General features: G+C 30.9%; 2 protein-coding genes and 1 long non-coding RNA gene across 3 annotated transcripts; 2 read left to right on the top strand and 1 right to left on the bottom strand.

Annotated features, from left to right (window-relative positions):
- Positions 1-5,798: 5,798 nt before the first annotated feature.
- Positions 5,799-8,960, bottom strand: LOC126909237 (uncharacterized). The gene is made up of 5 exons (XR_007704970.1): positions 8,797-8,960; positions 8,065-8,103; positions 7,835-7,873; positions 6,573-6,602; positions 5,799-6,083 (listed from the first exon to the last, which is right to left on the bottom strand). It is a non-coding gene; the product is annotated as an uncharacterized LOC126909237 (long non-coding RNA).
- Positions 8,961-11,073: 2,113 nt separating this feature from the next.
- Positions 11,074-11,403, top strand: LOC126894745 (uncharacterized). Its single transcript, XM_050665977.1, has one exon. The coding sequence runs from the start codon at positions 11,074-11,076 to the stop codon at positions 11,401-11,403; it is 330 nt and encodes a 109-aa protein (XP_050521934.1).
- Positions 11,404-11,620: 217 nt separating this feature from the next.
- On the top strand, positions 11,621-11,977 carry LOC126894749 (uncharacterized). Its single transcript, XM_050665988.1, has one exon. It carries the CDS (start codon positions 11,621-11,623, stop codon positions 11,975-11,977), a length of 357 nt encoding a protein of 118 aa, XP_050521945.1.
- The last annotated feature ends 2,318 nt before the right edge of the window (positions 11,978-14,295 follow it).

A 14,295-nucleotide genomic window follows, 5' to 3' on the forward strand; every position in this document is an offset into this window, starting at 1 on the left:
GGACCCAGGATCTTTGAGGTTAAATAACCACGTGAGAGCACGATGATCTGTGACAATTGTGAATTTCTGACCAAAAAGATAAGGGCGAAACTATTTTACACCCCATACAATACTTGTCAGTTCCTTTTCGGTGGTGTTGTAGTTTTTTTCTGCCTTATTTAATGTTCTGGATGCGAATGCTATAGGTAAATCCTTTCCTATAGGACCTTGAGACAAAATACAACCTACGGCATAGTTGCTAGCATCACAAGTGAGGACAAAGGGTTTCTCAATGTCAGGATATTGAAGAATTGGAGCTTGTGTTACTACGCATTTTAACGTCTGAGAAGATTCTTGGCAAAGGTCATTCCAAATAAATGGGACTTCCTTTTTTAAGAGAGCTGTCGAAGGTTTTGCGATTTCCCCATAATTTTTAATAAATCGTCGATAATAACCGGATAATCCAAGAAATGACTTAACTTCCTTAACATTTTTAGGTACGGGAAAATTTTGAACGCATTCTATTTTTCTTGGATCAGGTTTAACACCTTGGTCTGTAATAACATGACCTAGGTATTGAGTTTCCTTGCGGAGAAATTCACATTTAATAGGTTGTAATTTTAGATTATATTGTCTAAGTCTATCAAAGATTTCTGTGAGCTTTTGAGAATGATCGTCTAAATTTTTAGCATATATGATTATATCATCTAAGTAAACGAAAGCTTTTACTCCATTTATGCCAATTAAAACTTTGTTCATCAGGCGTTGGAATGTGCTTGGTGCACCTTTCAAACCAAAAGGCATACGAATAAATTCAAAATGACCTTTGTCAGTCGAAAAAGCGGTTTTTTCACGGTGTTCGGGTAACATAGGGACTTGATAATAACCATTTGCTAGATCAAGAGTACTGTAATAGCGAGATTTACCAAGCTGGTCAAGGATATCAGTGATGTTAGGAAGAGGATAGGCATCTCCTTGAGAGACCTGATTGATTTTTCGAAAATCAACGCAGACGCGATATTTGATATTTCCATATATGTCTGGTTTTTTTGGTACTACTAATAATGGCGCATTCCATGGAGATTCACTAGCAGCTATAACTCCCTCTTTCTCGAGTTGTGCTATTTGTTCATTAATCTCATTCTTGTGTTTGTAAGGGAGTCGATGGGGCTTGTCCATTATCGGCTGGACATTATCAGGTGTTTTAATTTGATGATATACCGCTGTAGTATGCGTAATTGGATCCCCTTCTAAATGGAATACGTCGGAGAACTGACTGCAAATGCTTTCCAATGAATTTCGAAGAGCTTGCTTAAGTCGACTAATTCTGCTTCCATCGAAGTTACTTTGGGATTGTGACAGCGTAATATTTATAGATACTTATATATATTCTTCGTAATTAAGACTTTTGAGATTTGGTATCTGAAGATGTTCGGGTAGTTCTGACGGATTTAAAATAGAAAGTAATACGCGATTGTCTTGGACCTGAGTTACGACATTTCCACTTATGAGGGTTTCGTTAATTGACTGAGAAGGAATTAAGAGCATGGTCCCTTCTTTAATAGTTGAAACTGGAATGGTAATAAGAGTTTCTGATCGAAGAGAGATAACAATACCAGCTGAATTAGGAATGATTAATTCATTGGTTCCATAATTTATGAGAGTCTGATGTCCTACTATGAAAGGTTTTCCTAGGATACCGTCATGAGGTATTGGAAAGTCAGGATGAATTAAATGGAACTCTGCTTGAAGGAATTGGTTTTTTAGTTGTATAGTTAAGGTAGTAGGAATAAGTTGGTCAGTTATGCCCTTCATATGATATATTATGTGATCATAAAAAATCACATTACTTTTAAGAGATGATACTTTAATAAGGTTTAGGTCACTACCGGAATCAAGTAGAAGTCTGGCAGTGCCCGAGTTTGTCTGATGAATTGGGTAAACAACATGGTGGTTAACTAATTTTGCGTTAAAATGGAGAGATCGGCTAATTTGATACTGCTGACAGGTTTTCCGCCCAAAGTTGCCTGTCGTGTCTCGTTTCCCGCATAAGATGTTTGTGGTTCTGGTGTTGATTGTGATTGTTTCTTGTTGTTAAACCATTGGCGTTTTCTGCATACTTCTAAAGTGTGTCCTGATTTTTTACAATAACGACACACAACCATTTGAACGTGAGCCAAGTTAGGACGATAGCTTTGCAAATTAGATTTAAATTTACTAAAATTTGATGGTTTATGCGTGTGATTTGAAGAAGACCTACAGTCTTTAGCTAAATGACCAGTTTTTGTACAAATAAAACACATAACTTTTGACTTTCCTCCTGTTGTAGGGGTCAACTTCCTAGATTCGTGCCATGATTTTCGGACACGCTCTTCTTCACGAGCGGCTTGAATAGCCTTCTCTAATGTTGGTGGATTGCGAGCTTTTATAAAGTCTTTAAGATTATTTAAACCTTCGGTGAACACTTGGACTGTTTGAGCTTTAAGGATTTGCTCAAGGGCGGTAGCTGCTTCAGTGCTTTTTCCATTTGTTTCTTATTCTAAAATTTGTGATTGTAGACATTCTACACGATTGGCATAAGAAATAACATCTTCATTAGGAGCCTGTTTGGTACAATATAACTCTAGGTAGAGATGAGTAGTTGTCCTCTGTGGTTCTAAAGTGGATTTTAGAGTATTTTTTAAGTCAGTCCACGATTGGATTTCTTTGAATAATAATAAGATATTTTAAAATAAAATAAAACCTAGCACAGTGGAGTCGCGGCATAATGGGGATGTTACATAGTGAGGTCCAGTATAGATTTAATCTGACAGTGTTTAAAATCACTATCATAAGAAACGATTCGATGCAAATCTTTAGATAGTGTTTAATTCTAAAAAATTGATGGAAAAAAGCAACATCAACTTCTATTTCCTTAATTATACCCAGATTAGTTTTTTTTAGTTATGTTCCTAATTAGTATATACCTAATAATTATTTTTATCTATGAACTCTAAATTTATATCAAAATAATGAAATTAAATAAAAATTTGTGATCTTGTTTTTTTTTTTATAAATTTAATTATTAATAAATTCATATTAATGTTATTATGTAATATATAATTTTGTAATATCGTAAATACCGAGTTACCGAAATATCGAGTATATCGAAATTGCCGTATCCAAATACCGGTATAACGATATTTTCGGTATACCGATTCATACCGGTAAAAAATATCATACCGAAATATCGATATTAAAAAAATACCGTCACCCCTAATATAACTCATTGAAAAGCGAATGGATCAACATAATTTTTTAATGAGAAATAACATTTTTTAATAATCCCTTTTTCATTCGACATACTTTATCTTAATCAGGATATTAATGAGGAACTAGCAGATTATGTAGATTTTGGAATAATTCACCAATTTTTTAAAATTAAACACTATCTAATGAATTGCATCGAAGCATTTTTTTTTTTACATAGAGATTTTAATCACTGTGAGATATCATTATACTTGATCCAACTATGCCACGTCACCACTGTGCCGCGGCCCCCCTGTGATGGGAATTTTTTTTTTAACTTTATAATGATATATCTTATTGAAAAGTGTATGGATCAATATAATTCTTTTTTTATAGATGTATGATATCTTTACCTATCATTTGATATATTTTTTTTATAAATCTGACTTTTTGCCTTCCTACAGAGTGGAATTAAAAATGACAACTTTTTCAACTTATATTTTGAAAATGTTCCGGAAGTACTGTCAATTTTATATACATCTTAAATTAAAGTTAATGTAATATACTTTATTATGAAAAAAAAAATTTTCGGACTTTATTTTATCTTCATGGTGAAAATGGCTACCAAATGCTATTTTTGTGTGAAAATTCTCGATGTAAAAATGTATTTTACATTTTTAACTTTATTATGCTAAAACTTTTGTAAAAATGTATGGATCAATACAATATTTTCATGAGAAGTAGTATTTGTATTCATCTTTCATTCGACATACTGTTTTTTTTAAATCGGACCATTTTCCTATATACGAGGGGGGTTCAAATCTAGAAAATGCATATAGAAAATAGAACTTTTTTAACTTAACTTTTGAAAGTGTTCCGGAAAGTCTGGCAAATAAAAGATGTACTTATAATGTATTTAGAAATTTGTGCTGATACATACATTTTTCGAAAAGTTATAGCATTTTTAATTTGAAAATTTTAACACAAAAATAGCGTTTTTTTAACTACGGCAGCCGTTTACATGTAGAAGATAAATTGCCGGAAAATTTTTTTTTTAATTTTATAGTACATAACATAAGCTTTAATTTTATATATATTGAAAGGTCGCAGTATTTCCGTAACTTTATCAACAGTTAAGTTGAAAAAATTGCTATTTTAAATCTCCTCCAGTGAACAGGTTAAGTGTTAGACTGTAAAAAAAGTGATATAAAATAAAAGGGAAACATCTTAAGTTTTAGTATAAAAAAAAGTTATGTTGATTTTTAAAAAAGTCATGGAAATTTTATAGAAAAAAAATGAATCCTGGATAAGGTTGTAATGACAACAAATTAAATTATTTATATAAAGTCAGTTTTCTCAAAGATGAAAGAAAAAGACAAAAATTAAAAAAATGCATCTTCAACCAGAAAATAATGAAAAATAAATGTAGTTTAAAAAAACTAAAAAAACACGCTTTTAAAGCACATCGAACTAAAAAGTTAAAAATAATTTTTAAAATAAGCTTAAAACAATAATGAACGAAAAATACTAGTATTATTGTGATAAAATCGGGCGCTCAATATACGAAAAATATGACACAAAGCACCCACGCTTTTATCACAATAATACTAGTATTTTTTGTTCATAATTATTTTAAATATATTTTAAAAATTATTTTTAACTTTTTAGTTCGATGTGCTTTAAAAGCGTGTTTTTTTAGTTTTTTTAAACTATATTTATTTTTCACTTTTTAGTTTCATGATAGTAGTTGCTATCAATATCATGGTTGTAACGGGTAACAGGAAATCAGTGTTCGATTCCGGGGAGGGTGTCTGAGAAACGGCTATCACATCCAAGGAAATCAGCAGGTGCGTAAATTACCCACTCCCGGAACATGGAGGTAGTGACGAAATCGGAATGAATGAGTTCTATATCTCTAAATAAGAATAAAGTGTGTTAATATATATTTTTAATAGTAATTAGAATATACAGGGTGTTCAGTAAATCAGGAAACGGGTTTCTATTGTTCTCATTGTTACAAACAATAAGAAAATACAAAAAATATATATACATGAAAAGCGACTTAAGTACGTAAACGTATCATGCATTAGGTACAGTCGTGTTTTGTGGGCGGGCGGGTCAGACTAACGTTATACCTGAGGTATAAACGGCGGTAGGAATATATACGTAAGCCGTATGCACGCGGATGATAATGGTCAGTCAAAATAAAAATTTGTTTATAAATATATAATATTGATGACACGCACGTGTGTACGGGTAAAATAACCAAAAATAAATTTATACAAGAATAGTATTGCCGGCGTGTTATGAGCGAGGCGTGGGGTTGGGTGAATGCGTTATGACAGTCTAGTCTAGACGACGGAATATGCGATAACGCGTGGCGTTTGGTGAGTTACNTTCCTTTTGGAACCAGTTCCTTCTCAACACTGATATATACATACATACATACATACATACAGGTGAAACTAATATAAGCGTGTTAAAAACAGGTATGTAATCCACTAATTTGTGGTTTAAGCTGTGAAACACTGGTACAGTAATAAATAATGTAGTCTTTAGAACATAAATATATTATGATGCTATCATAGATGTAAAACATAAATATTAGGAGATCGATAACATTTTTATTAGAAATATAAATAAAACAAAATTTTATAACTTTTAAAATTAAATTAGTAAATTATTTAATAAATAAAACAGTAAATGGTAAATTAAATTAATTAATCAGTATTAGAACTTTGTATTAATTTGTGGACAAACATACTTCTGATTGGATTATTTATGTTATTTGTCTAATAATAAAACATGAATTATTTTTTTGTATCGAGCAGAAAATTTTGAAAAATTAATCCTCAATCATCAATTGATGGTAGGTCCTGAAATAAAATTATGAATAAAAAAATACAATTTTAATTATTGTCACAGTTGAATTTTTATTTCAATCATCTTGCAACTAAAAGGATTTGAATAATTAATGATGATATTTTAATTCACCCATGTATTTTTAATTTACATTTGAGTGGATTTGTGAGAAATTGGTCAAATAAAAAACGATAATTATTTAGAAAACGAAAAACACGAGATACTTTAACTTGGTAGTAATTATGAATATTAAAGTTCAATTAGCAATAAAATTATAACTAAGATACTTATGGAAACAAAGTATTAACATATAGGAACAAATGTACGTCCGGCGCTTCTCAAATTTTGAAACTTAAAAAATAGCGACCACCCTAATGTTCCTGTATCAGTAAAAAATATATTTCTAAAGGATTTATTGAGAAAAATAGTATTGTAACCCCTAGAAATCGATCATTTAAGTTTTAAAGTAGCATCTAACTGAATACTAGTAATTTATTGCTTACCTATTGAAGAACTACCACCATCATCTACATCTAAATAAAATAAAAATTGTAGATTAGTTATCTATTTAATCTTTAAAAGTATTCAAATTAAAGAATGAGTAATATTTTTAACTGATACTAAGAAAATATAATTGTAATATATAATTGTAATATATTTTGTAGTTAAATTACTAAAATATTTAAAATTCCTAAGAAATGTATTTTTTTGTTACTTGATTTTTAACTTTGATGCTAAGCTGAGAAGGTATTGGTTTTACTAAGTTGTGTTTTTTTTTTGTGTCTGTTACCACTTTTTCTCAGCTCTCACCGAACGGATTTCTTTCAACGATACGTCAAAAGATCACAAATCGTATCTAGTCGAAGACATTACCCTTCAAAATTGAAAAAAAATCCCTCGTTCCCCTAAATGGCGGAAACCTCCAAAAAAATTTCAAATTTAAAAATTGCTAATTTTCGAAATTTTTTCAATTTTTTTTACTAAAAACTGCCGTAACTTTTTCAAAAATAAACATATGAATATAATTTTTTTTTTTATAGATGCTTGATATTTTTACCTATCATTTTGTATATTTTTTTGGTAAATTTGACCATTTTTCTGCTCACAGGGGGGGATTTAATATGACAACTTTTTCACAAAAAATTAACTTTTTCAACTTAACTTTTGAAAATGTTCCGGAAGGTCTGACACTTTTATATATATCTTAAATTAAAGCTAATGTAATATACTTTAATTTGAAAAAATATTTAATTTGTCCTCTGGACTTGTCTTGGATATACTTTTTTTTTAAATCAGACTATTTCCCTATATATGGGGGGGCTTCAAATATAAAAAATGCATATATTACATATATTTTCGTGTGAAAATTCTCGATTTTATTTTTTACATTTTTAACTTTATAATGCTATAACTTATTGAAAAGTGTATAGATCCACACAATTTTTTTCTGAGAAATAATATTTTTTAATAAACCCTTTTTCGTTCGACATACTTTATCTTAATCGAGATATTAATAAGGAACCAGCAGATCAAGTAGCTTTTGGAATAAAACACCAATTTTTTTAAAATTAAACACTATCTAAAGATTTGCATCGAAGCGTTTATTTTTGATAGTGATTTTAATCACTGTCAGATATCATTATACTTGATCCAACTATGCCACGTCACCACTGTGCCGCGACCCCCTTTATACTAACGTTAATCTGAGTTATTGTTTAAAAATATAAATTATATTTTTATTTAAATCTTTCATGATGAACATTACCCTGCATAATTTCATCTTCAGAATCTGTGTCATCCAAATCTGTCAAAAAAAAAATCATAATTTTTTGTCAGTAGTTATTAATAATTTTATACTTAGACGAGAGGAGGAGTGAGACTGAAAAACGTCTAGTGCACCCGCGGTTCAAAATTAAACGTATATTGTGAATTATTGAGTTATTGTGAAAAAATATATCTTGAATTTTTATTTAAATTTGATATGATAAACATTACTGTGCATAATTTCATCTTCAAAACTTATGTTATCCAAGTCTGTCAAAGAAAAAAAATCATCATTTTGACAGTTATTAATATTTATATACATAGGCGGGAGTAGGAGCGAGGCCAATAAATGTCTAGTGATAAAAGTAGTTGCACACATATTTAAAACCCTGTTATTATTTAAAATTACAAAATATTTTCACATACTGGTCCGAAAGTAATTAACAATCAGTTCTTATAAGGATATTTTTTTATTTTGTTTAAAAGTTTAACAAAAAAAACTTATAGGATCTTATGGATGATATAAAAAGATTTAATTGTTAATTAATCATTAAATATATAAAAATAAAAAATTCTAAAAAGAATTTTCTGAAAATAATTATTGCTTGAAAATAAATTGAATGGTTAATATTAAAAGTTTCACTCTAGCGGATGCAGGGCAATGGAATATATGTATTTATTTATCAGTATTCAGTAGCGAAACATAGACAAAAAGACTAAACAGATTAATGGCTAGGTGATGTCAAACTGATCATTAAGTTTATATATTATTTTAATTGGAATATGTAGTATATTAATTAAAAAATAATAAATGTGATTAACAATCGAAATCGATATAAGTTGTAGTTCTTTTATATATATTACATTAAAACAACCTGATAATTTTCTTTGAAAAATAAAACAATCACAAGATTGAAATGAATATTTTAAACTCTATTACAATAGGATAATTAGAAATATTACCATGTAATCGGCACACTACTCTTTCCCAAAATTAATCACTAATGAGAATATGGTACATCACTGAGCTTGTTAATATTTATTTAAATGTTCGAAAAATACTGTTCACTATTGAATAGTCACTAATTAAGTTGCAAAAAATATTAGATTATTTTTAAAATATAGTTTCTTTTTTATGCAATAAAAATGCGTAAATTGCAGTAAAAACGAATAACCTATAGTAAACAAATAGCTTGTATTGTAAAACATTTTTAATGTGCGTCACTTGCTAAAAATATAATTTAAATTTACAATTTTTCATTTACAAAACGACCATTTATTTTAAGTTTTTTGTTATAAAAATTTAACTAAACTAATCTTATAAACAGTATTTCTTTTATTTTTTTTTAAAAGACAGCACATCGAGAAAAAAAATACCACTAGTTTATCGTCCTGCTATTAAAATACTAGAACACAGTACGACTATTTTTGATTTCGACTTGTATCAGCAAATTGGAAGCAATCTTAAAGAAAAAAAATAATAATTTTATAACAGTTTTAATGATAAATATGAAAATCGGTTTGAATAAATAATAAAAGACAAAATAAACTCGTGAAATTAAAAGAATATCACATTGTCTGTGGGTTTTTCCAGTTTTTCTCGTTATGTAATCGTTTAAACTAAAAATAAACTGCATCACAGAACTCCCAGTATAATTTCAATACAATTTGATGGATCACACTAAAGTGAAATTTTTTTTCAACTTGGAACCAAAGTTCAGGGGAGGGAACGAAAGTTACAATAAATCGTGTGACCACTCAATTTGTATGAGAATTTCTTGGGAAATACTGTTGTTATGTTTATTTTTTATTAAAATAAAATTTAAAGTGGGGAACCGGAAAACTCCCAATTTTGGAGATAGGAAATTTTAATTTTTGATTTCTCTAATTTTAGGTCCTACTGAATATCACCCTACTACTCGTGACATAGCATTTACTAACACTCTGTATAAAAATAATAATGTGTAGTAATTTTAAAATGCAAAAAAAAAAAAATTTATTTTTTACTGTTTTAAATTGTTTATTAATAACATTGTAATACACAATGTTAATATTATGTATGATGATGTTATATTAACTTTTCCTGTTGATAGGGATAAGAATACTTCTGTCACTCGTAAGAGGCGACTAATAACGTTGCGTCAGGTCGACAGCGGCCGTAAAAATTTTTATCAAATAGTATGAGGTTTCCTAAACAAAACTCAGGCGAATTGTCTCATCTCGGATGTCACGGGGACAACAGGTCAACGGTGTAGGGACATCACCACATAACTTTAGGCTGGACTCGTGTATAAGAGAGAAAGATAGATACAAAGTAAGAATAGTGNGTTTCCTTGGATTACAAGTATTATTATAATTGTTTGAACGCAGCGGCCGGTGGTATTCACGCGGGTTCGTTAACGTTCGTGGTTTTGTTTTGTCTTAAGTTTTAGCTATGTCGAGGATAAAGAATAAGATGAGTGGACTGTATGTTTGAATGTAGAATGAATTTCACAAGATATAATTATACAAAATAAATGTATTATATAATAAATATAAAATCTTATATACACCAATGTGGATAGGGGGGACACTTAATACTAATGCCACAAAGGCGATGATATAAACAAATAATAAATTATACAAGTGAGTCTTAGAAAGATAAATGAACAAGCATTATACTTATCTGCTAAATGAAACGGCTGATGATAATGTTGAATATTGAAAGGATCAATTGAAGTCGAATGCAAGTAGCTGACCAAAGTGTACAATTAGCTGTCAACGGTATCGTGATGTATCTCAGAAAATATATAGACCCAACGGCGATAAACTGAGCGCACAGGGTACGACAATCGCAAAGGTGATATTTTCTTTTTACAGTAAAAACGAATACAAAACTGCTAGCTCGCAAACGCCATAGAGCTTATATCAGAAGAAGCGTTAAGATGGCTGCGACAATGGTAACATAGAGAGAAAAACCGACAACAACTCGATGTAACACAACGATAACATGAATAATCAAAAAACACATTTTCTTGACAGCATATTCGATCGATGTGTATCCAACAAATAGGTAATTGGAATATTAACTGGTAGAAGTAGAGAATTAGTAGAAGTACTGAAGAGTAGTTAACATGAAAAGTTAACATTTGTTGTGTGCAGGAAACGAAGTGTAAAAGAAAGAAATCAAGGGAAATAGGTAAGGGTTATAAAATAATACACCCAGGGAAGTATAGTACAAAGAATGGTGTAGGGATAATAATGGAAGAGGAAATGAAAAGTAAAGTAGTAGAAGTAGCTAGGAAAAGTGACAGGATTATAGTCGTGAAATTGATATTTGAGGAAAAAGTGCTGAATGTCATAAGTGCCTATGCGCCACAAGTAGGATGTAGTGAAATAGACAAGGAAGTGTTTTGGAGAGAGATGGATGAGGTGATGCAAGATGTACCTGGCAATGAGGATGCGGTGATAGGTGGAGATATGAATGAAGATGTAAATAATGACAGTAAAGGATATGAAAGAGTACATATAGGGTATGGTTTTAGTAGGAAGAATGAGGCTGGAGAAAGAATCCTGGATTATAATTTATAAGAGTAGGAGGAATAAATCACAGGACAATTATTTTTTGTAGAAGAGAGAGAGAGCGTAAAGCGAGTAAAAAATTGTTAAGTTATACCAGACTAGAGTGTAACTACACAGCATAGACTGATGGTAATGGAGTTGTGGTGTATCGAAAAGAGAATAAACAAAAATAGAAGAAACACAGGGAAAAAATCGAAGATCCTGAGGTGGAAATTGAAAGGGGAAAATGGAAACAGTTTGTAAAGACGGTAAAAGAGACGACAGTGTGGAATGTCGAGGGAGACATGTGTGGAATAGATTTGCTAGTTGCGTTAAGAATATTTCAAAGGAGATTGTTGGTGATAGTAGGAGTAGGATGCCAGGAAACATCGAAAACTGGGATGAGGATGTTCCAGAAATCATAGAAAGTAAGAAAAAGCAATTCAAAGTATGGCAGAAGAGCAAAAGGAGAAAAGGAGATTGGATGGAGTATAAACGCTTATGCAAAGAAACCAAGTGTGCAGTAAGTAAGGCGAAGTTCAAGAGATATGATGAGTTGTATGATAGGCTAGGAACAAAGGAAGTCGACAAAGAAATCTATTGACTTGCAAAAGTAATTGAGAAAAGGTCTAAAGATTATCATTATATAAGTTGTATAAAAAGTGTAGATAATAATGTACTTTCGAGTGATGATGATGTGGAAAAAAATTGGAAGAGTAATTTGAAAAATTACTGAATGAGGAGTACCCAAATGAGATATAAGAGGATATCTTGTGGAATGAGGGACTGGTAGATTTAATTAGTGAGAAAGTGTTATGGGAGGCTGTGACATCAATGAAAATGAATAAAGCTGTAGGACACGATGAAGTGCCAGTAGAAGTATGGAAAATATTAGGCGGTGTTGGCATATGGCGGTTGAAGGAACATTTAAATAAAATCCTATTAAAAGGGAAAATAACAAATGAATGAAGGAATAGTATTATGGTACCGATATTTAAAGGTAAAGGAGACGAGTGTGGAAATTATAGAGATATAAAGCTTATGAGTCATAGTATGAACATTTGGGAAAAGGTAATGAATTAGAGTATAAGAAATGAGACATTGTTATCTAAAAACCAATTTTGATTTATGCCTGGTCAGTCATCAATGGAGCCAGTATTTTGTGTGGGGCAACTAATAGAAAAAATTAGGGAAAAGAAGAAAAAACTGTGTATGGTATTTATAGATTTGGAGAAAGCGTATGATAGAGTACCCAGAGAGGTTTTAAAGTGGGCATTAATGAGAAAAGGAGTCACGAAAGGTACATTAATATAATAGATGATGTGTATAATGGCACTTGTACTAGAGTGAAAATAGTAGGAGGAGTAACAGAAGATTTTCGGGTAAGAGTAGGAGAGCACCAAGGTTCTGCTTTAAGGCCTTACTTATTTTCTATAGTGATATATGAAATTACTAGAGAAATACACGGAGAGATGCCGTAGTGCATTTTGTTTGCTGACGATATAAAGTTAATAGGAGGTAATAGGGAGGAAATTATTTAAAAGCTAGAGGTGTGGAGATCAGCTCTAAAATAAGTAAGAATAAATAAGTAAGAGTAAAACAGAGTATATAGATTACGAGTTTGACAAAGGAGAACACGAGGTATGTGAAATGAGGAGATCAGTGACAATAGGCGAGGACGAAAAGTTTTAATTATTTAGGTTTAGTTGAACATAAGAGCGGTGATATTTAGGAGGATGTAAGACACAGGATTAAATACTGGTGGTTAAAGTGGAAAGAAGCGTCTGATATGTTTTGGGATAAAAGAATTCCAATTTCTGAAAGGTAAATTCTACAAGACTGTAGCGAGACCAGCTATGATACATGGTTCAGAGTATTTGGCAGTTGACAAGAAAGTAGAGCTTTTAATGAGTAGCAGAAATGAGAATGCTTAGATGGATGAGTGGAGTGACTAGAAAAGAGAGAAAAAGGAACGAGCATATAAGAGGGAGTACAAGTATAGCGTCAATCGTGGATAAGATGAGAAAAATAGACTCGGATGGTTTGATCATGTTATGAGGAGAGATGAATCGGAAGCTGAAGAACAGTTATAGAAATGAATGTTGAAGGAAGAATACGTAGAGGAAGACTTAAAAAGAGATGGAGGGATGCTATTGAATGCGATATGAGGACAGCTGATGTTAGCGTAGATGATGTGGGAGATCGTGTCAAGTGGAAAATTAGGATAAGGGTGGCCGGCCCAAATAGTTAGGATTTAGGCGAGGAAGAAGAAGAAGAGATGCTGTTATATTAACTAAATAAAAACAAATTAAACGTTAATCTGTGTTATTGTTAAAAAAAATAAAAATATTATTTTTATTTTAGTCTATTATTAACATTACTCTGCATAATTTCAAAAGGAATAAGGTGAGTGGACTGTATGAATGAATGTAGAATAAATTTTCAAAACATAACAATTAAATGTATTATGCATGAATCATAAAATCTTAAATACACCAATGTGGATAGGGGGACACTTAATACTAATGCCATATGACACTGATATAAATAAATAATAAATTATAAATGTGAGTAAGTCTTACAAAGAAGACGAACAAGCATTATACTTATCGGCTAATGACAATGTTAAATATTGAAAGGATCAATTGAAGTCAAATGCAATTAGCTGACCAACGTGTACAATATGCTGTGAACGGTACTTTTACAATAAAACGAATAGAAAACTACTGGCTCGCAAATGCCATAGAGGTTATAGCTAAAAATGCGCTAAGATGATGGCAATAATGCAAACATAGAGAGAAGATCGACAACAACTCGGTGTAGCACAACGATAGTCTAAATAATCACAACACAAATTCTTGACAGGACATTCGACTAACAGTTCCCATTAAATAAAATAATTAAAAATCGCAGAAAAAATCA

Source organism: Daktulosphaira vitifoliae, unplaced genomic scaffold (genome assembly GCF_025091365.1).
Source record: "Daktulosphaira vitifoliae isolate Bord-2020 unplaced genomic scaffold, ASM2509136v1 Scaffold_1, whole genome shotgun sequence".
NCBI classification, from domain to species: Eukaryota; Metazoa; Arthropoda; class Insecta; order Hemiptera; family Phylloxeridae; genus Daktulosphaira; species Daktulosphaira vitifoliae.